Raw genomic sequence first — 24,499 nt, 5'->3', positions numbered from 1 at the left:
TCTTTTGTTTACTGTATCATTATTATATTGTATAAATAATATTAAATAAATATTATAATTTACTTAAAAAAAACTTTATATAAACTATATATCTATACACTTTTAGCACTTTGGCACTATTAGTAGTCTATAATATTTAAATTTTAAATAATAATTATATATATAATATATTGACTAAAAAAAATTGAATAAAAAAATTAATTTTAAGTAAATTAATAAATTTATTAATATTATTAAATAAATATTGATTATTAATATTGCAATATAATGGCAATGTAAACCTTGAATTTACATGAATATGAATATTAATTAATGTATTTTACTATACATTACTAACTATTATAAGTCTAAAAGATACTGTAATACAATATATGTATGATTTTATATTTGATTGAAACTTGTATTTTAATTTATATACTGTTTATATTTTGTTTAGAAATATAATTTTTTAAAATGTTTTATTACTAAAAAATTTTATAGTAGATTTTTAATTTATTAACTATTATTTTATTAATATTTTTTTTATAGCTAATAAAATTATTTCCATATTATTATTATGTGTTGTTATAATTGTTGATATATAACTTAGTGTATGTAAAGTATAATTATTGATTAAAAAATATAAGTAAAATAGCTATTTAAAAAATACGTAAAAATTATTAAATTGTTTTTTTTTAAATATAATATAATGTTCATTGACTATACAGTGATCTAGTATTATTTATTTATTTTTAATTTTTTATATATGTAAATATCTATAAAAAAAATTTTTTTTACTTTATTTAAATTATAGATATATATAAAAAAAATATATTATAATGTTTACGAAACTCGCTTTAAGTATAATTGCAATAAATTATACAATGGTAGTGGTGGGCGCCCACCACCACTACCCGTCTATTGAATCCAAAATTATTGGGGGTCATCCTGGAAATATTAGACAATTTCCATATCAGATACTTATTAAAATACATACAACCAATGGTGGCGGCGGCGGTTATGTCCAGTGCGGCGGATCACTCATATCGGCCTATTGGGTACTATCGGCGGCTCATTGTTTTTATAGGTAGTTATAATAATTATAATAAATATCTACCCCTCCCCCCCTCCTAACCTATTCTAGTAATTGAAATACATATACAAGCACTAGTAGTCAATTGAACGGTTAGTAGTCAATATATGTTTATGGACTGTCTGTTTTAATTATCGGTCACTATATTACTGTATTTTTTTATTAGTGTCCGACCTATTAGTTGTTAAACTATTTAATTAATAATAAAATGAAAAAATATGAAAATTACAAATGTTTGGTGTGTATGAGTGAAAAAAATGTGAGTAAATAGTTATCAAAATATAACAACTTTTTTTTATTATTAAGTTTTACTTAAATTATTATTATTATTAATTTTTAATATTATATTCAATATTATTATTGAAACATAAGTTTATCAGTCAAACAGTACTGTATTATGTTTTTAAAAGATAATATTAATTTTAGTTTTTATTATAAGTATAGAATTAATCATGTTTTATAATACAATGATAATATAATACAGTAATAATTTTTTTATATACAAAAAAAAAGTTTTAATTTTATTTATAATTAGTTTAGTTATAATTTTAAACAAAAAAATGTTTGTTAGTTATATACAATGTTTTTAACAACACATAAATCATTGATTCATTCAAAACCAAACATACACTCAAAAACTATAAATAATAATTTTCTCCTACTATTAAAAAATGTATTTTAATTTATGTATTTTACTGTGGAATTTATATGTGAATAGTCGGGGGAATTTTTTACCCCCACCCCACCACCCCACTTAATTTTAGATATTTAAAACAATTTCTTTAGACCCCCCCACGCCCACTTGATAAAAAATTACCGTTTAAATACACATTAATAATTCTACACCCCACCCACCCCCAGATTTTTCTAGAATTTTACAAGTTAACCCCCTACCCCATCTAGACCACCCAACCTAAAATCTAAAACCTTGCTTAATTATATATATATATATATATATATATATATATATATTTTAACTATACTATTACATATCTCAAAAATATATTATAATAGACGTAATCTGACCATGGTCGAACTAATAGCTGGTCGTACATATTATAATAGGGGTGGCATTACCCGTACGGCCCAACAAGTTTTCATACATGACCAATACGATGGTCATCAATCGGTCAATGATTTGGCATTGATACGGGTCGCTGATGGCCAACCATTTCCGTACAGTTCAACTATTCGACCGATTTCCATGTCTAATGGTTATGTAGCCGATGGTGTCTGGGCCTGGGTTACCGGTTGGGGTTATCTAACGGCAAACGGTAAACAAATTCCCGATCAGTTTCAAGTGCTCCAGGTCCGGACTAGTAGTTTGCAACTGTGCAAACATGTATACAATAATATACAACCAACTATGGATAATCTGTGTACAACTACTGGTAATACTGGTATATGTCAAGTATGTTAATTAATTTGTTAATTAATTCAGTATTTAATTTAATATTTAATTTAGTATTTAATTTATTAATTAATTTAGTATTTAATTTAGTATTTAATTTAGTATTTAATTTAGTATTTAATTTAATATTTAATTTAGTATTTAATTTAATATTTAATTTAGTATTTAATTTAATAATTAATTTATTAATTAATTTAGTATTTAATTTATTAATTTAGTATTTAATTTATTAATTTAGTATTTAATTTATTAATTAATAACCACTATCTATACTAATTAATTTCTAATATGCTTAATGTTAACAATACTATCAATCTCTACTATACTACTACTACTACTACTAAACTCAAGGGTGATTCAGGCGGTCCATTGGCTTTAAATGGTCAGCTAATCGGTGTTATAACTTCCAGTCCTGATCGCTGCGGTAACGGTAATCCCGATATCTATATGAATGTTTCAGCCTATCGCCAGTGGATCTACAATATTGCCGGAATATAATAATAATAATAATAATCATTATTATATTAATGATTATTATTATTATTAATATATTTATAATGATATTATTTTTTTATTATAATTTAATTTTAGATGTAATTTTATAGTATCATTGTTTTGTTGTTTTAATAATTAAATTATTGAATAAAAAAAATTATTATATAAAAAAGCTTTAATTTTAGTTAGTTAATAGTTTTTATATTATAATTAATATTATTAATTAATATTATAATTGAAAAACATATTGTTTAGATATAATAGTTATTAATAATGTATTGCTATTAAATTAAGTAAATAATATTAAATAGTATTATATTACAGTATTAATGTTTAAATAAGCTTTAGTATTATTTTTATTTTGTTAAATAATAATATAAATGTTTATAAATATATTAAATTGATTTATCATTTATAATTAAATTTGCCAATTAATATATATATGTAGATCACTGTACAAGTATAATATAAAAAACATCAAATAATACCTAAATTAAAAATTTTTTTAATATATATATTAATACACTTTATATTGAATATTATTTTGATACATATTTATATTATATTAAAAAATAATTTTATTTAAACTTTTTTTTATAATATTTGATTTTATATTATAATTATATATTTTCTATTAGTGAATTTTAATTGTAATATATATATATATATTACCGAAACAAAGCCATGTGTTAACCAACAACAACAACAAGTATAGTGATATCTATTGTGATATATTGTCTTAAGATATATGTGTGCAAAACATATATGCAATATATATATATATACATTATGTGTCTAATCATTAAAAAAAATATTTATCGATTATATTCTAGATTTTTATATTAAATTTTTACGAAATACTCTTAATTGTGTAAAAAAATATTTTTTTGTGTATTTTGTAATTTTTTATCCAATTGTTGTTATAATTATAATTTCATAACCGTATTGACGCTAATAGTATTATTTATTTTATTTTTTGTTAAATAACTAATTTTACTAATTATTATTATTATTATGAAAGTTAAGCAATTATTGAAAAAAACATAATTAACGATAAAAATTGATTTATCATTATTTTTAAAATTTCCCAATTAATTTAAAATCATACGATTAATTTGATTTGTAATAAATTTCAAAATAATATTATAAAATAATTTACTGTTTTTTGGGTTAAATTTTATATAAAAATCATCGGAAAAATATCGACTAAAAATATATTAATTTTTAATATTACTTTTTTTTTAAAAAAAGTTAATTATTAGGTATCACTTAAAATAATGTTTACAACAAAACTTGGTTTATGTATAATAGCCATACATTATATAGTGATGGTAGTGGTAGGCGCCGACAGCCCGTCCATTGAATCGAAAATAATAGGCGGAAGTCAGGCACCTATTTCACAATTCCCGTATCAGATCCTAATTAAGGTGCCGACCGGTGGTAATACATATGAATATTGTGGCGGTGCACTGATATCGCCCTATTGGGTACTGACTGCTGTTCATTGTTTTTATGGGTATTATATTATATTTATGTTTTTTATTAACAATTTTTTTATACAATTAATGTTTCTATATTTTTTTAACCATGCTAATATTGCACATATCTATACATCCCAAACAATTTTTTTTAAATTAATAATAATTTATTTTTATTAAATACTAATTAATACTATGATTATGTTTCTATATTTAACCATGCTAATATTATATATATATATATATATATACTGTATAAATATTAGACGCATCCTAAACAATCTTTTTTAGTTATTATTAATAATTTTTATGTTATTAAATACTATTAATGCTATGATTATATAATTTATCTCTATTATTTAACCATGCTAATATATCTATATATATATACATATATTAGACGCACCCTAAACAATGTGGAAGTAATAGCTGGTCGTACTAGTTATTCATCGGGTGGCTATGGACAGTATGCTCAACAAGTGACCATACATGGAAACTATGGCGGACTCGGTCTAAAAATAGTCAACGATATAGCACTGGTACGAGTGGGTCAACCGTTTGCCTATGGCCCTAATGTTCAGCCTATAGCCCTGTTTAATGGCAATGTAGCCGATGGTACCTGGGCCTGGGTTACCGGTTGGGGAACTGTATCGGCAACATCGAATCAAATACCGGATCAGCTACAAAAACTACAGGTCCGGACAATCAGTTTGCAACAATGCAAACAAAGTTACAACAATCTACAACTGTCCTCCAATAATCTGTGCGCAACTAATGGCCGAACCGGTACATGCAGTGTATGTATTGTTTTGATTTTTTTTAGTTTTTTTTAATTATTTTATTTTTTATTTATTATATTTAGTATTAATATTTTTTTATATTATTTATTTAAATGATTAATTTTAATACTAATTAACTAACTTTATTAGCTAATTTACTAATTGATAATATGATAGTTAATAGTTAATAGCTAATAGTTAGTTAATAGTTAGTTAATAGTTAGTTAATAGTTAGTTAATAGTTAGTTAATAGTTAGTTAATAGTTAGTTAATAGTTAGTTAATAGTTAGTTAATAGTTAGTTAATAGTTAGTTAATAGTTAGTTAATAGTTAGTTAATAGTTAGTTAATAGTTAGTTAATAGTTAGTTAATAGTTAGTTAATAGTTAGTTAATAGTTAGTTAATAGTTAGTTAATAGTTTATTAATAGTAATAGTTTAATAAAACATTATGAATACTAAATTATTATTTATACATATATGTTATATTAATATAATACTGTCTATTGTATAAACCCACCCCACCCCTCCATAGGGTGATTCTGGCGGTCCAGTGATGGCCAATGGGTGGCTAATTGGTGTGGTATCTGCCGGTCCCCGTCCATGCGGTAACGGTAATCCCGATATCTATATGAATGTTGCCGCCTATCGCCAATGGATATTCAATGTTGCCGGAGTAAAATAATAATAATTAATAATATAACTAATAATAAGTGATTATATTTTAATTATTAATATAATTATAATTAATTACAATTAATTATTATTTTTATTATTATTATATCACTAAACATTAATTTGCAAAAAAATAATCTAATTTTTTTTAAAAAGTTACAATAAATTTAATAAAAATTATAGTTTACATTTATGTTTATTATTATTATTAATTTTTTTTATAAAATTAAAAATTTACTAATTTATGTCATGTTGTAATTAAATTTGTAATATTAAGGTTTTTTTTTAAATAATAATAATTAAACTAGTGAATAAATTATTAAACATAAACAAAAAGTTATTGTGATAAAAATATTTATTAAATTTACTAATTATTTAATTAAATTTTATATAATACTGAATTATTTGATACCTTACATGACTATTGTTGATTTTAATGTGTTAAAACTGAATTATTTGATGCCTTACATGACTATTGTTGATTTTAATATGTTAAAACTGAATTATTTGATACCTTACATGACTATTGTTGAGTTTATTTTGTCATAATGAATCATTTGAGTAAATTAATTATAATTTAATTAGGATAAGAAGTTCGTATGGAAATGCTTACTGTCATTTTCAAATGGTTTTTTTATAACTTACTAACAAATAATTGAGTTTACATAATGATTATCAATAATACAAGTAATAGCTTATCTATTACTTAAATAACAAAAATATTATCAAATAAAAAACTTTTATTTTTTCATTAAAATAATATATTTAATATACATACTGTATATATATATATATATATTAAAATTAGATATAAAACATTTTATTTTTTAAATTTAACACTAATTTATGTTTTTATAAATCAAATTAAATCATAATTTATATAAATATTTATATATATTATATAAATATTAAGATTTTTCTTATATTATTACTGTAATATACATACTGTATATTAGTTATTAAAAATACTGTAAACTGGAAACAACTATATTATTGATATATATATATATATATATATATATATAACTCTAGTATATAACTATATAAAAAAAATTAATTAAAATTATTGTACATTGAAAATAAAAATTAAGTATATAATTGCTATATTAAATAATATAAATTTTAAGTGTTTTTAATTGTAGTAAAATTTTACAACTTATTTGCTACCAGTTTTTATTGATTGATTGATATATATATATATATATCGATATATATAATGGGCCAAAATATTAGCAATAATGATGGTATCGATGATGGCCTCAATGATGGCACAGGTATGCAAAAAAAATAATTAAAAAAAAGTTATTTATTTAATATACTGGATATATATATATATAATTTATATATTTTTTTATACTGAGTGCCATATATTATATATAGATCCAATAATTAACCAATCAATTATTGATCAAGTTAATAAATTAAAGCCAATAGATAATGGTTCAAATGGTATTGTATATAAAGTACAGTGGAAGCCAACAAAAAAATCGTATGCCTTAAAAGTAGTCAATGTTTACGGTAATTATCATAATCAGTAAAAAATGGGAGGGGGTAGGGAGGGGGTAATTGTAATAATTGATAAATTATAATATATGTAATTTTTATAAGATAAATTTTATATATTGATTTTAGATATGAATTATATATATATATATATAATTTTTTGAAATTAATTTATAGATATATTTTTAGAAATAAATATTAAATATTAGATTAGATATAAATATTAGATATTGATTTTAGAAATAAATTTTAGATATAGTTTTAGAAATTAATTTTAGATATAAATTTATAGAAATATTTTTTGAAATAAATTTTAGATATAGTTTTCGAAATAAATTTTAGATATAAATTTATAGAAATATTTTAGAAATAAATTTTAGATATAGTTTTAGAAATTAATTTTAGATATAAATTTATAGAAATATTTTTTGAAATAAATTTTAGATATAGTTTTCGAAATAAATTTTAGATATAAATTTATAGAAATATTTTAGAAATAAATTTTAGATATAGTTTTAGAAATTAATTTTAGATATAAATTTATAGAAATATTTTTTGAAATAAATTTTAGATATAGTTTTCGAAATAAATTTTAGATATAAATTTATAGAAATATTTTAGAAATAAATTTTAGATATAGTTTTAGAAATTAATTTTAGATATAAATTTATAGAAATATTTTTTGAAATAAATTTTAGATATAGTTTTCGAAATTAATTTTAGCTATAATTTTAGAAATAAATTTTTAGATAATATTTTTTTAGAAAAAAATTTTATATATATTTTTATTGCAAACAACAGACACTGAAAACAACATTGTTTGGTCAGTCGATCCGCGAAATGGGTGACGAAATTCGGCAGTTAATAAAAGCCGGTAAAAATGGCGACCAATATATTGTCGTTTTTTTTAAAAAACAATTGTTTTTCATCTGCTATTTATTTGCTGTTTTTTAAAAAAAAAATAAATTGATGAAAAATTAATGTATAAAAGATTTTTTTGTTAGTTAAAAGTGAAAATATTTTTTAGATATATATTTTTATATATCATATGTTTTATATATCATGTATATATTTATATATAATATATATATTTTTTTGTAATATGTGAAAAATTTAGGAAAATGTGATTTTTTTTTTAAGATAAACTATTTATTTATTTTTGTGGAAAATATAGATATATTTTGAAAAATTGCATTATTTTGAAGAAATTAAACATTTTTGGGGAAAATTGCATTTTTTGGGGAAAAGTAGATAATTTTGATAAAATTTACATTTTTATGGAAAAATAGATAATTTTGAAAAAATATTGATATATTAGTAAAATTGTACTTTTTTTGGAAAAACAGTTATATTTTTAGAAAATAAGTATATTATAGGAAAAAGTTTATAATTTATGAAATTATGAAAATTTATGAGAAAATGTATATTTTTTTAGATATAGTGAATAATTTAGAGAAAGTCAACATTTTTTGATAAAATTGCACTTTTTTTCTTTAAAAAAGGATTTTTTTTTATTTAAAAATTGAATATTTTGTTGAAAAAAGCTGATAATTGAGTAAATTTTTTATTAATAGTTTTTTTTTAAAAAAAAAATATTATAAATAACATGAATTTACAGATTTAAAAAAAATTAATTTTATTGAAATTTAAGTCAAATTATTAGTTTTTTTATTAATGATTAAATAATTATAATAATTATTTGTCAATTGTGTGGATCAACACCATAGCCGAGAAACTCCTGGAGCGCGTGTCTGGCCTTTACCGGCACTATCCTAAAGGAGTAGTTGAATCATAATAAAATTTTTTAAAAAAATTTTAGTAAATAATAATTTTAAAAAAAATTATTAATATATTTGTTAACATACACATACACATACACATACACATACACATACACATACACATACACATACACATACACATACACATACACATACACATACACATACACATACACATACACATACACATACACATACACATACACATACACATACACATACACATACACATACACATACACATACACATACACATACACATACACATACACATACACATACACATACACATACACATACACATACACATACACATACACATACACATACACATACACATACACACACATACACATACACATACACATACACATACACATACACATACACATACACATACACATACACATACACATACACATACACATACACATACACATACACATACACATACACATACACATACACATACACATACACATACACACACTTAACTTACTTTCCCAATGAATAGAAAGCCAGTGCCCGATTGGGGACAGTTATCATCGTCTCATTTCTCACTATTGCTCCGATTATATCTTTGGCCGCATTGTGTGCATCGGTTACCGGGAATATCCAATTGAATCTATTAATTGTTTAAAAAAAACAATTTATAGATACAGTTACCAAACAAACAAACAATAAAAATATAATAATACCTGGATTTTGGTTTTTTAAACATTCCGGTAGTCATAGCCAGTGGACAAACGGTTGTCAGTTTGATGTTATCGTAGGCCCGGTTCTGGCGTAACTCCATCTCCAGTGACTCCATTAGGCCGACGATTGCAAACTTTGAGGCACTTTATTGATTGATTGTTAAATAAATTAATATCAATAATAAAAAAAAGTCTATAAATACTACAAAAAATTATATACCAATAGTCGACCAGATGTGATGTACCAATGAGTCCGGCAATGGACGCAATGGCCACTATATGACCCGATCCGCGGGCCATCATTTTTGGCAGATAGTGACCAACTGTCCAGAAGTGGGACAATGTGTTCACTTCAAAGGTTCGCTGAATATATTAATAATAATTTTTTTTATTAAAAAAATATAACAAAATATAATTTTTTATATATATATATAAAAATCAGACAAACTTTTATATTTTTGCTGATAAGCGACTCAAATGGCAAACATTGAACTATTCCTGCATTGTCTGCAAAAATAAAATTTTAAAAAATAATAAATAAAAATTAATTAACTTTTTTTGTAGTAATAATAATAATTATTATTATTATATCTAATTTCTAAAAAACTATTGTTAGTCTATATTTTTTTTGGTAGTAAAATATAGTAATATTATAAAAATTCAAAAATAATTTCAATCAATCATATCTAAAACAACAACAAAAAAAAATAATTAAAATAAATTTTTTTTTAAAAAAAACAATACTTATAAGTATATCGACGTCTCCTAAATCCCATTGTATTTGTTTAGCCGTTTCGGCGATCGACTCCTCGCTAGTTATGTCACAACAATAGCCCAGTGCCTGACCACCCGTTTCCCGTATTTCGTCCACAACGTGATCATTATTATCCTATTTTTTAAAAAAATTAATAATAATTTTCAATAAATTATATATTTTTCAAAATAACTTTTTTAATAAATACCTTATTTATGTCAATCAGCGCTAATTTGGCGCCCAATTTGGCACAAATCATAGCCATTTCGCGACCCAATCCATGACCCGAACCAGTGATGACAACCACTTGATTTCGTATACTTTTTTTCGGCTTATTTATCACTAAACTGATGGCAAATTCAATGTATGCGCCAATTATTTTCACTAACAATACAATAAAATCGGTAACAATATCGATAAGTTCATTAAATATCATTATTATTATATTATTACAAAACAACCAAAAAAAAAACAAACTAATTATTATTATTAAAAAAATTATTAAAAAAAATTAAATTATTTTGTTGTAAATTTAAAAATATATTTTTTTTATAATTAAAAATAATAAACTGATTATATGTATAGACAGATGCAGTTTTACATCAATATAAGATATACAGTATATTATACAGACTGTTAGTTAGTTAGTTAATAATAGTAGTATTAATAAATTAAAATAAACTAAACTAATCTAATAATACTAATTGCATAATAATAATAATAATACTACTAAATATAGGTTATGCCCATAAACTTGACATTTATTATTAGTATTATTATTATTATTATTTAGTTATTTAAATTAAAAACCAGCCACGCGTCATTAGGGATGACCTCAAAAATAATAATAATAATAATAAAGTTTTAAAACTACACTAAAAATAAACTGTCTGTCAATGAGTGTGTGTATGTACAGGTTTTAGGAGGGGGGGGGAGGGGATGGGTGAATACCGGTGCTTGCAAACAACTATTAGTAGTATATTTAGAAACCGGATTTTGAAACTGTAATACCTTTTTATTTTTTTGGTACTAAATTTAAATCTATCTAAAAATATTATTAGTATATTATTATTAATTATTATTAATTATTATTATTTGTTTTAACTATTAATAATATTTTGGAAGTAAAAAACAAAACAAAAAAAAGTGTAAAATGTAATTATTATTACTGTATAATATGTAATGTACTGTATATTTATGGATATGTATTACAACATAATATGCTGTAATATAATATTATATTTTTATAAATAATTTATTTTTGTTGTTAATTAATTAAAGGAAATACTCGATAATATGATATATATATATTTATAGTTATATATTGTATGTATATTTATATCATTTTACAATAATTATTATATGATATTATTTGATACATGTATTATATGATATAAAAAATAGTATAAAAGTATATTTCATTACATATACTGTAATGTGATATACAATTACAATATGTTTTAATAAATTTTATTTACATTTTATATTTATATATAAAGTTAATTGTTTAAACTTTTAATGTATTTCAATTCAATTTAGGCTATTATTACAGTATTATTATATAATATTGTAATATACATACCTGAGCTCAGTGGGTAAAACAGTAGATGTCGTACATATATTTATAAATTATATTTTTTTAAAACAAGTAAATATAAAAAAATTAAATATTTTTTTAGAAAATAATCTATTATTAGTATATATATAAGTAATTTATAATTAAAATTCTCAACTTTTGAATTTGAATTTATTTATTCAAAAAATAAAATATTATATAAATATTTATATTTTAAAAATAAACATTTATTTTTAAACAACATTTGCCTTATAATATATTATCAGTATATTAAATATCAATAGTTAAAAGTTCAAAAGTTATATCCAAAAAATTATATTATTAACGAAACAAACAAAACAAATATTGTATAATAATTTTATTATTATTATTGACTATTATTTATTTATATTTTATTGTACACAAATAAAATATATACTAAAATAATTTAATTAGAAAATCAAAATAATCATCTGAAAACATTTTATTTTATATAATAAAATAATGGTACTCAAAATAAAAATTTTAATTAAAAAACTATTTATTAATTAAAATTTAGAAAAATTTAGTTATTAAAAAATTAAAAAAATTAAAATATTGAATTAATTAAATTAAAATAAAACTACATATCTTAATGTTATTTTTAATTAAATAGTAATTATTTATTTTCATAAATATAAATATATAAATATAATTGTCTCACAAATTATAAAAACAAATTACACTCCCTTTCTCTAAAAAAAATTTCATTTATTGTCCATTAATTTAGAGATACATTTGTTTGTTTGTTTTTCATGAAAATTGAAAAAATACATTAAATATTTTTATTTTTTAAAAACTTTTTAATGTCTTACACATGTGTGGTATTGTTATCTCCAAAAAAACAATATATTTAATAAAATTATTACAATACCAAAAAAATTGTTTGTGTTTTTTAAATTAATTTTTTTTAATATAGGGGTAGGTTTTCAATCAATTGGGACTTTATTAAAAAAACTATTAATTATTGAAAACTTATTGAAAACAATTCAAACATATTTAATGTATGTGTTTTTTCTTTATACAATACAATCCAATATATATATAAACATAATTATATATATATACTATAATGATTGTAATATTACAGTATAATTAAATTAATTAAATAATATTATAATTATTTAAATAAAAAACACAAAAAACAAATTGTTTGTGTATTTACTTATGTCTACTAACTATTTTATTTTCAAATGTAATACACAATTAGAAAAATGTTTAATTATTATTTACTAATATATTTAAATATTACTTTTATTCAAAAAAATTGTATAAATACAATACAAATACATAGCATGTATGTGTATGTGTTTGTGTCTATGTGTGTATATATGTGTGTATATATGTGTGTTTGTGTTTATGTATATGTGGTTGTCTCTGATCACATTAAGTTATATCAAATTACTATAATTTTTTATATTATTAAATTATACAATTTTATATCATATATATACTGAATATATTAATATTTGTATTTTTAAATATTATTAAAATTTTAAAATATCGATAAAATTGTGTGTATGTGTGTGTATGTGTGTGTGTGTGTGTATGTGTTTGTTTCAATTGATATACAAATTGTAATACAATACACATTTTCTATGTGTATGTGTGTATAGAGATTGACAACAAATAAAAATTACAGTACAAATGAGATTACATTAAATTAGATATATATAGAAATTATATACCTGTATATATCATTATTCATATACAGTATATATACTGTATAATCAAACATATATATATATATTAAAAAATTAGAGGATTGGCGGTAAATAATGGGCCGAATCGAGTAGCGGGTCGTCCACCGATCGGTTAGACTGGAGACCACCGTTTTGGTAGTGATGACCACACTTGCCGTTCAATTGTTTCAGATTAACTGTCAAAATAATAATAATAATAATAAAAATTAATTATATTTTTTGTTAGTAATGTATAAAATTTTAGGATTTCAATCAATCAATCAATAAGTCATCCAATTGTTTAGTTATGATTGATTTAATTGACACAAATTGTCAAATAATTCAAGATATATATATATATATAATATTTATATATTTTTTGCTAAAATTATTAGTAAACCTCAAGTAATACTTATTAAATTAGATAATTACTTATTTTATATAAAATATTGTTTATTTATTGATTTATTTAAAAAAATCTCAACTAGGTATACACTATATATATATATATATAAAATATTGTATTAAAAAAATTAATTTCAACAATCTACCTAGTTAAAATTAACTTGTTGACTAATATTTTATTTAATTGTTATTTATAAATAATCAAATAAATAGTAAATATTTTATATAATAAATTTTATGTATAATGAAAAATCAATTTTGCTAACTAAATACAAAAAAAAACATTAATTGGTTAATTAATTAATTAATTATTAATATATAATTTTGTGTGTGTGTGTTATAATTAATATTTTTATAACTATTATTATTATTATTACTAATAATTTATTTTTATTTATTTTTTAGACATCAAACAAACAATACAAACACATACGCGAGTCATCAGACGAGGCTCTGATTATTTTGATAGGACTGACACCCGTAGCCATCATTGACTGAACCGGCTTTTTGTCCACTAATAACTGATTAGTAGTAGTAGTAGTAGTGGTAGTAGTTTTGGGGGTAACGGAGCTTATCTTGCGGTTAGTTTGGATTCGCGATACTTTATATACATTGCAATCTAAATATATATATATAAATTTATAGGTAAGGTATATATATATATATATTAATATTAATTTTGTTTAAAAAAAGGAAAATAAAAATAATATCTAATTTATTATAATATAAGCATTTATTAATATTTAGTACTAATAATAATATTTATAACATACATAATAATAATACTAATAATAATAATTTACTATTTGTTTTTGTTGTTGAATTGCATAAATATAATTAATTATTATTAAACAAAACTACTAGTAATTTATAACAATTTATTTTGTGTGTGTGTGAATTGTTATTTATATTAATTTAAATATTATATTATTATTTTTATTATTATTTAAAAATATAATTTAAATTAATGATTATATAATATATAATAATAATAATAATAATAATAATAATCATTGTTACTATTTTTTAAGCACAACTAATAAATCATTTTTAATAATTTATAAAAAAAACTGTTCAAAATATTATGCATTATAAAATAAAAATAAAAAAATTTTGATTTAATTTTTAACATATATTTAATCTTTAAAAAAGTTATGCTACTTGTTGATTAAAAATAAAAATTAAAAATAATTTTAAATAATAATAATAAAAAAAACTTATAATAATTATTATGGTTATAATAATTAAACCATCTATGATGTTATGATATTAATTATATTATTTTTATCATTAAAAATATTATATAATGGATAATATCCTAATTAGCTATAACTCTATTATAATATACTATAACTATAATCAAATTAGTAATTGATGATATTAAAATTACTACATCAAAAATAATTAACAAAAAAATAAAATATATTTATATCATAAAAAAATAACTAACATTTTACTTATAAACTATAATTCAAATAATATAAAGTCATGCATTTACATTTAATTTACTATAATTTAACAACAAAATACTAATAATAATAAATATATAATTTATAAGTAATTAATTTTTTTAAAAGTTATTTATATTTTATGTTATTTTATTTAGAGATTTATATATAATACAGTATCACTACTATTACTACTACTACTACTAATCATATTGTACTGTATAATCATAAATGTATTAAATAAGTATAAAATAAAATTTTAAAAAATTTTAAATAAAACTACAGTACAAACCGTTTTCAATCTCTCTAACAGTCAACGATTGTATTGATTTGGCGGCAGTATTGGTAGCAATAGTAGTACTTGACCTCCGGTGGTGGTGATGGTGATCGGTGGCACCGGTAGTTGCTTTCAAATTATTTGTATTATTTAAATTAATAATATTATTAATGTGTGTTTGATTATTTTTGTGATTATTATTATTATTATTGATAATAGTTATGTTGTTGGTGTTGTTGCCATTCAACCCATTGATATGATTGTAATGTCCGGCCAGCCATACGTGCTTTAAGGCCTCATCGGGTGTCATCCGGTGCATGGGATTCCACCTATTATAGGGACAGTCATATTATTATTATTATTAGTATTAGTAGTAATAATAAATACATAAAATTATAGATTTTGTGAAAAAAAATAATTAATTAAATTTATATACTGTATATATTTGATATTATTATTACCAAATTATATTACAGTACTATTTAATGCTGATTTAATTTTTGTTAGTCAATAATTAGCTGTATTTGTTTGTTTTATTTTATATATATATATATATATATTATTACACATATATTATATATATATGTGTGTGTGTGGGTTTATAATTATAAATATAATTTTGTATTTATTAATAATAATAATTTTATTATTATTTAAAAATAGCTTATTTATTGGTAGTTTAGTAGCTTATATATTGAATATATAGATAGTGTACTATTATATTAATATAAATATTTTTTGTTTTAAAATAAATAATAATCTATAATAGTAATTATAATTATTAATACTATTTTATTTATTTATATATTATTGGTATGATTAATATCATTGGGAACTAATTAAGCAATATATTATTATTATTGTAACTAACCAATAGTTAACTGTACTACAATTTCCAGTATAATAATATTGAAATTTATATATATATATATATAATTATTACAGCCATCACCACCAATATATCTACAACTACTACAACAACAACTACTACTACTACTACTACTACTACTACTACCACTACTACCACTACTACCACTACTACCACTACTACCACTACTACCACTACTACCACTACTACCACTACTACCACTACTACCACTACTACCACTACTACCACTACTACCACTACTACCACTACTACCACTACTACTACTACTACTACTACTACTACTACTACTACTACTACTACTACTACTACTACTACTACTACTACTACTACTACTACTACTACTACTACTACTACTATAATTATTATTATTATTATTATTATTATTATTAACTATTACTTACTCCAGGCATCGGCTAAGAAAGTCAATGAAGTCGTTGTCATTACAGTTAAGCGCCTGACTTAAGGGCTTGGATCCGGGTTTGCGTTTCTTTCCCTTACTGTTTGTCGTATTTCGAGGATTTCCTTTTGAATCTAAAAAAATTAACCAAAAAACAAAAAATCAACAAAAAAACAAAAAAAAACAGAAAATAAATAACAGAAAAATTATTATTCAGTTATATTTCAATATATTATTAGTATTTGACTACTACTACATCACTATTATTATACTATAATATATATATCAATAGCATATATAACATATACAGTATTATAATTTTTTTTAAACACTATAATATAATTAATACACATGTATTTGGATGCATATATTAGGATTAACTAAATTTTTATATATATAAAAAATACTAAACATGAATAATACATTAGCTTTTTTATGTTGCTTTAATTAACAACAACAACAACAACAACAACAAAAAATAATATAAATCACCAACAACAAATAAATAGTAGTATAAATAAACATATATGTATTAATTCATATATTAAAAAATTAAAAAAAACAAACTATGATAGCTAATTATGTTAAACTAGAAAATATATATATATATTAAAAAACATAAATATGTATTTAAAATGTTTTAATTTTTATAATATTGAAAACAAAAAATAATTTTTCAAAAATGTAAAAATATTAAATATATATATATATATGTATAACTTTTGTACGGTATCAATTTTTAATATGTATATACATGTAATATTACCTAGTAAAATTATTATTTTGTGCATCTATTAGTGTGTTTACATAATATAATGTTAAGCGCGTAATAATAATAATAATAATATCATATACAATATTAAATAAAATTTTTTTGTTGAATAAAATATAAGTGTTGTAATAATAAAAATATAAAATTGCATTTCTGTAAAATCTATGTATTAAATATTAAATTTAATATGAAATATAATAAATTATTGAATAGTCCATTGTATATATATATATATATATATATATGGATATATATACATATAGTTTGTATATATATATTTATTTTCATATATATATATATATCAATATATATGTAGAATAATCTTTAGAAAAGATTGAAAGAATATTCTGTATTTAGAATATATATATAAAACTCTTTTATTTTTATTTTTATATGCAATCTATAACTGCTATCAAAAAATAAATACACATTTAATGCAATACCGTGTGTTGTAAATAATCCATTTGAATGGCAACACACTAAACAACACAAACAAAAAAAAACTATACCTACTATTCACTACAAAAAAATATTTATTTATTTTTTTACTATTTATTTTTCGCTGTAGTATTATTTGCTGATTTTTATTATTTAAGACAAATATCTTTTATTTATATAGTAATATAATAATATGTCTATAAATGTATAATTCAAAGCCCTGTTGGGCTATGGTGTGTATGTGTGTGTGTATGTGTGTGTATGTGTGTGTATGTGTGTGTATGTGTGTGTATGTGTGTGTATGTGTGTGTATGTGTGTGTATGTTTGTGTGTATGTATGTGTGTGTGTGTGTGTGTGTGTGTGTGTATGTGTATCTGACTTACGGCTATATCACTCAATATATTACAACTAATATTAATGTTTTTACTTTTGCTTTTTATTCACTTACAGTACATATACTTACATATATATATATATATATATATATATATATATATATATATATATATATATATATATATATATATATATATATATATATATATATATATATATATATACTGTAATATCGATCGATATATATATATAACTAACTATCTAACTAACTAACTGTTCATTTATACTATTTATGTATAGTTTCTCTAAGATATACAGTAATATTATTGATAAAATATTGTATATTCAATATATATATATATATATTTATATATACAGTAGTTTTATAAATAATATTATTTTCAACCTTTTTATATTACGAAATCAAAAAATTGTGTGTTTTATTCATTGTTTTTATTATTTTTTTTTAAATTTTATTTTATACGATATATTTCTAGTTAGATAAATGACTAACTGATTGATTGACACAATTTATATTTTATTTACTTAATTTAATTTAATTTTTTGACAAATATATTAAATATAAGTCTAGCTTTTAACACATAATCATTATACTATTGTTACGATTATTATTTATTTAGTTTATATTTATTTTTTTATAAATATCATTATTATTGTTATTATTACTAAACATTTAACTACAAAAAATAATTATTTTTTTTTATTTTATCTAAATATTATTGCAAACTACTATAACTGAGATATAGTGTATATATATATATTAGTAAACTAAATGATAATTAATATATCATAAATATGTTTTCAAATATATACAGTATATATACATACATACATATATATATTTATATATATATATATAATATTGTAGACGACATAACTATTAATAATAACACCATAAACTAATTGAATATTTTTGTTGTTAAATGATAATAAAAAAATTTTTTTTTTTTTTTAATATTAAGTGTTTGTAATACAAACTTTGTATGTATTATATTATTTCAATCATCAGCATAATCATCATTACTATCTTATTAGTATTATTATTATTATTAATAGCAATATGTGTAGAGTATGTAGTGTTTTTTAACCGTATATATTGTATATATATAACAATAAAAATAAATTGATTGACACTTTAATACCAATGAATTTTAATATTATAATATAATAATCCTTATTATTAATTATGCAAATATTTATAGACAATATTTTGTTGTTGTTTTTTTTGTATTATTAAAAATTAATTAATAAAATACTAAACTACAATATTTAAGCTAGCACATGTTAAAAAAAATTGTTGTATAAAAAAACTAACATAATCTATTAATAATAACTACTACTAGACAATGATAATTTATTACGGAAATAATAATAATAATAATATGACAATGATAAATTATTATATGTATACGGAAAAACTGCATTATAATAAATACATAAATATAAATAAATAATTTTATATTATTTATTTATTATTAATAATAATTTAAATTTTTTTTACCAAAAAATAAACGGCGCCGGGTCGATGCTTCCAATACAGATATCGGGGGCGTACCTAAATAATTATAAAAAATAATAATAATTAATATAATTAATATATAATGTTACTAATTAATTAATTAATTAATTAATTAAACACGATTGAACCTAATTGTTAGATAATTTAAAATCAATAAAACAACAACAAAAAAAATTAAAATTAATTAATTCAAAAAATATATTACTAGTATATATTATGATATATATATAAATATTAAACAAACAAAGAAATTTTATTTTTATTAGATTAAAAAATTAAAAATTAATTATTATTGATTTTTAATATTAAATACAGTATACAATATTATTGTAAAAAAAAATTATTAATGATGATAATAATAATAATATTATTATTTTGTTAATCTATTGTTTTTTTTAATGACTGTATTAGCATAACATATATTAATATATACAATATATATAAATTTAATTATTGGTTGAACGATAATCATACTGTATATTAATGTTTATATATTTTTAAAAAAAATAATAATTATTATTATTATTTTTACAAAACAGTTATGTATTTCAAAAAAAAAATAAATAATAAATAATATTTTGTAATTAATGGATTTAGGTTGATTAATTTATACAAAATAAAATATAAACAATAATAATAATAATAATCGTAAAAAATAATTTAGTAATCATAAAAAACATCATAAAAAATTTCATAAATAAGTATAATATATATATTTTTTGTTTATATATATACAGTATATACTGTATATAAATTATAAGTGAGAGTTCACACGACTTTTTCTGAATCAAACGTTTTTATTTCATATATAACTTATTATTATTATTATTATTATTTTATGATTATATTTTAATATATAGCTATACAAGTAACACACATAACAAAAAAAAATTTATAAAAAAAAATTTTCAATACAATTGAAAAATAACTGACTGACTGACTGTTATTGTATTTATTTTCACATTTGTATTGTTTTTTTTAATAATTTTTTTTACAGTATATACTGTATATATATATTAGTCGACTTATGAAATCAAAAACTTATTATTCAAATGAGAGACAGAAAAAAATAATAATTTATATTTTTTTTGTATCTCTCTCTCTCTCTCTCTCTCTCTCTCTCGAAATTTCATTGTTTAGTATGTATTTTCACATATATTTACTGTACATAAAAAAATAAATGAAATGAAAAACATTGAATCAAATTTATATTATATAGTATATTGTATTTAAATAAATATTTTTGAAAAAAAAATTCTGACTTTTCTGAATTGTGAAATTATATAATATATACTATATTATTATTATTATATTTTTTCCATCTGCTAGTTTCTACTGTATATTTTAATGAAACATACTTTTCAAATAATAATAATAATTTTATTATTAATCATACGGTAATAATGTGAACTGTTTAAGTTCACCTTATTTTTTCTTATATTATTATTATTATTGAAATTTATTTATTTTTATTTTCACACACACACATATATACATACATCACATACACACACACATACACACACATACACACACACACATACACACACATACACACTCATACACACACACATACACACACATACACACACATACACACACATACACACACACATACACACACATACACACACATACACACACATACACACATACACACATACACACACACACACACACACACACACACACACACACATACACACACACATACACACACACACATACACACACACACATACACTTAATGATACTAATAATGCATCAAAAAAAATTTTAGATTAAATGTATTGTATATATTATTAGCTAATAAACTATAATACTATATGATTAGTATTGCATAGAAGTTTAGTAAAAATAATAGTACAGTAGTAATGATAATAATAATAATAATAATAAATAGCAATTGTACAGTACATTTAATGTTCAACAAAAAAAATAAAATCAATAAATAATCAATAGTTTTATTACCAGTGATCTAGTTTTCACTGTATACATGTATATATAAATTTCAAATACAACTAAAACAATTAAGTTGTAAAACATAATAAAACATTTTACCCCATACTATGATTATTTATTTTATTTATTTTTTTTTTGGTTGCTGTTTGAATCAATAAAAAAAATCAATATATTATATAATAATAATTATTATAATTAAAATTTCAATATTATTATTTTATACAACTACTACTGTTAACATTTAAATAATTGATTTATATATCTATAGGATATTTAGGTATTATTATCATAAAAGTTATTATCATTTATTTCTAACCCTCAAAAAAATTATTATTATTTATTTATTTTTCTTTTATGATGAAAATTGACTGTATTTTTCCATTGAAATACATATTACAGTATTATATAATAAATAATATGATATAATATGATATCTCATATGGGAAATGGATGCATGTATTTAGTATTAAAAAATAATAAATAATTAATTAAAAAATAAAATGCTATAATACTTATAATAATAATTATAATAATAGCTATGCTAAACACTAGCAATTATTTAACTAAATATTAATACAAATAATAATAATAATACAAATTGAAAAAAATAGTTTTCATCATTAATACTAAAAAATTTATATATATATTATAGTATTATTTTTTTTTGTTGGTAGCTATCCGTTGGGATATTTAAGTAATTATAACTAAGTTTTATTTTGTTGTTGAGTTAAGCAAAATAAAAAAACAAACAAACAATAATATAAACAGTAAAATTTTATACATTAATTGTATAAATTAATTGCAATTACAACAATAATAAATTGCATTTAAAATACACAGTAAATTTAGACAATAACAACATTGCATTTAATATTATAATATTATAATTATCTTAATTGTAATTTTGTAATCAGATATTACTGTATACATTATAAAGTACAGTATATATGAAACAAATAATAATTAGTTAATTAATAATATAAATTTTAAAAAAAAGTTAAATTACACGGAAAAACTGTTTAATTGTTTAGTTTGTTTGTCTGAATATATATATATATATATAATTAATAATAAATAAATAATACAATATATATACTGATATTTAATTTCTCAATAATATTATATACAGTTTAATCATACAAATTTCTAAATTGTAATATTATATATACTGTATATAAAAAAATATATCTATTTTTATTAATATTATATTATTAATAAATAATTAAATTAGTTAGTTTTACGGATAACAATAATTGTAACATAATATTAGGTGTAAAACAGATAAAATTAATTATAATTATATAATTTTTTTTTTGTATTTAATAATAATGGCATAAAATTGATGATAATTTTTAAAGTTATTATAAAAAAAAAACTATCCAAAGATAACTTACCGATAATTTCCATAATGCACAATAGTTGGTCACCCTCATTTTCACCGGGAAATATCGGGTAACCCGTATATAATTCGGCCAAAATACAGCCCAAACTCCACATATCAATAGATGTGCCATATGGTAGACCCAATATGACCTAGTTGAAATTTTTTTGAAAAAAATATATTATAAATTAATATAATTATAAATAAATATTATATTAAAAAATAAATTTCCATTATCCAAATTATTTAGATAAAAATTTAAATAAATTTTCAAAAATAATATTAATATATATATACATAATTATTTTAATACTGTATATATATACTATAAATTAAATTATAAATTAAAATAATTATGTATATATATATTAATATAAATTATTTAAATTTTTTATCTAAATAATTTGATAAACAAATTTATTATTTTTTTTAATAAACAATTAATAATTATATTTACTATAATTTTATTATATTATTTTATTTTGGTTATTAAGATTGCTAATAAAATATTTATATTATTATTATTATTATTATAAATAAAATGCAAATAAAAAAATGTTTAGTAAATATTTCTGTAATAATAATAATATAGTTTTAAAATAAAATACTGTAGAAATAAATAAGTAATAAATAAATATAAATATATTATTAGATTTTACTATATTATAGTAGATTTATACAAGAGTTGTCTATTTTTTAAAAAATATGATAAATATAATAATAATTTTATTCAAAA

The 24,499-nt window shown here is 19.7% G+C and overlaps 4 protein-coding genes across 4 annotated transcripts in view; 2 read left to right on the top strand and 2 right to left on the bottom strand.

The window, feature by feature from the left end:
- The first annotated feature begins 863 nt into the window (after positions 1 to 863).
- Positions 864 to 2,981, top strand: LOC128955138 (trypsin alpha-3-like). The gene is made up of 3 exons (XM_054300780.1): positions 864 to 1,066; positions 2,138 to 2,483; positions 2,835 to 2,981. The coding sequence occupies exons 1-3, from the start codon at positions 864 to 866 to the stop codon at positions 2,979 to 2,981; spliced, it is 696 nt and encodes a 231-aa protein (XP_054156755.1).
- A 1,217-nt stretch (positions 2,982 to 4,198) lies between these two features.
- LOC128956212 (chymotrypsin-2-like) lies at positions 4,199 to 5,944 on the top strand. Its single transcript, XM_054301901.1, has 3 exons — positions 4,199 to 4,494; positions 4,857 to 5,253; positions 5,769 to 5,944. Exons 1-3 carry the CDS (start codon positions 4,256 to 4,258, stop codon positions 5,916 to 5,918), a joined length of 786 nt encoding a protein of 261 aa, XP_054157876.1. The 5' UTR covers positions 4,199 to 4,255; the 3' UTR covers positions 5,919 to 5,944.
- Positions 5,945 to 9,113: 3,169 nt separating this feature from the next.
- LOC128955137 (epidermal retinol dehydrogenase 2-like) lies at positions 9,114 to 11,077 on the bottom strand. The gene is made up of 7 exons (XM_054300779.1): positions 10,850 to 11,077; positions 10,632 to 10,776; positions 10,336 to 10,394; positions 10,108 to 10,250; positions 9,891 to 10,031; positions 9,692 to 9,817; positions 9,114 to 9,183 (listed from the first exon to the last, which is right to left on the bottom strand). Exons 1-7 carry the CDS (start codon positions 11,075 to 11,077, stop codon positions 9,114 to 9,116), a joined length of 912 nt encoding a protein of 303 aa, XP_054156754.1.
- A 6,256-nt stretch (positions 11,078 to 17,333) lies between these two features.
- Positions 17,334 to 24,499, bottom strand: part of LOC128954946 (dual specificity tyrosine-phosphorylation-regulated kinase 4-like) — a 29,479-nt gene continuing 22,313 nt past the window's right edge. The window contains exons 9-11 of the mRNA XM_054300564.1: positions 23,777 to 23,915; positions 20,403 to 20,456; positions 17,334 to 17,467 (exon numbers count right to left, since the gene is read on the bottom strand). Coding sequence (XP_054156539.1) covers positions 17,334 to 17,467; positions 20,403 to 20,456; positions 23,777 to 23,915 — 327 coding nt within the window. The remainder of the gene's footprint in view (positions 17,468 to 20,402; positions 20,457 to 23,776; positions 23,916 to 24,499) is intronic.

The sequence above is a fragment of the Oppia nitens genome, unplaced genomic scaffold (assembly GCF_028296485.1).
Source record: "Oppia nitens isolate AA-2021 unplaced genomic scaffold, nextdenovo-longstitch-racon4-pilon3 scaffold2_pilon_pilon_pilon, whole genome shotgun sequence".
Taxonomy (NCBI): Eukaryota; Metazoa; Arthropoda; class Arachnida; order Sarcoptiformes; family Oppiidae; genus Oppia; species Oppia nitens.
The sequence above is the reverse complement of the archived record's forward strand: the minus strand, read 5'-3'. Positions and strand labels throughout refer to the sequence as shown.

What these genes read in the sequence shown, in the direction of transcription:
- LOC128955138 (XM_054300780.1), top strand. Translation starts at nt 864, where the DNA reads ATGGTAGTGGTGGGCGCCCACCACCACTACCCGTCTATTGAATCCAAA. An exon ending in GCGGCTCATTGTTTTTATAG is followed by an intron (nt 1,067 to 2,137) that starts GTAGTTATAATA and finishes ATATTATAATAG; the next exon opens with GGGTGGCATTACCCGTACGG. An exon ending in GTAATACTGGTATATGTCAA is followed by an intron (nt 2,484 to 2,834) that starts GTATGTTAATTA and finishes ACTAAACTCAAG; the next exon opens with GGTGATTCAGGCGGTCCATT.
- LOC128956212 (XM_054301901.1), top strand. Translation starts at nt 4,256, where the DNA reads ATGTTTACAACAAAACTTGGTTTATGTATAATAGCCATACATTATATA. An exon ending in GCTGTTCATTGTTTTTATGG is followed by an intron (nt 4,495 to 4,856) that starts GTATTATATTAT and finishes TACATATATTAG; the next exon opens with ACGCACCCTAAACAATGTGG. An exon ending in GCCGAACCGGTACATGCAGT is followed by an intron (nt 5,254 to 5,768) that starts GTATGTATTGTT and finishes ACCCCTCCATAG; the next exon opens with GGTGATTCTGGCGGTCCAGT.
- LOC128955137 (XM_054300779.1), bottom strand. Translation starts at nt 11,077, where the DNA reads ATGATATTTAATGAACTTATCGATATTGTTACCGATTTTATTGTATTG. An exon ending in AGACGTCGATATACTTATAA is followed by an intron (nt 10,395 to 10,631) that starts GTATTGTTTTTT and finishes TTATTTTTGCAG; the next exon opens with ACAATGCAGGAATAGTTCAA. An exon ending in TTATCAGCAAAAATATAAAA is followed by an intron (nt 10,251 to 10,335) that starts GTTTGTCTGATT and finishes TAATATATTCAG; the next exon opens with CGAACCTTTGAAGTGAACAC.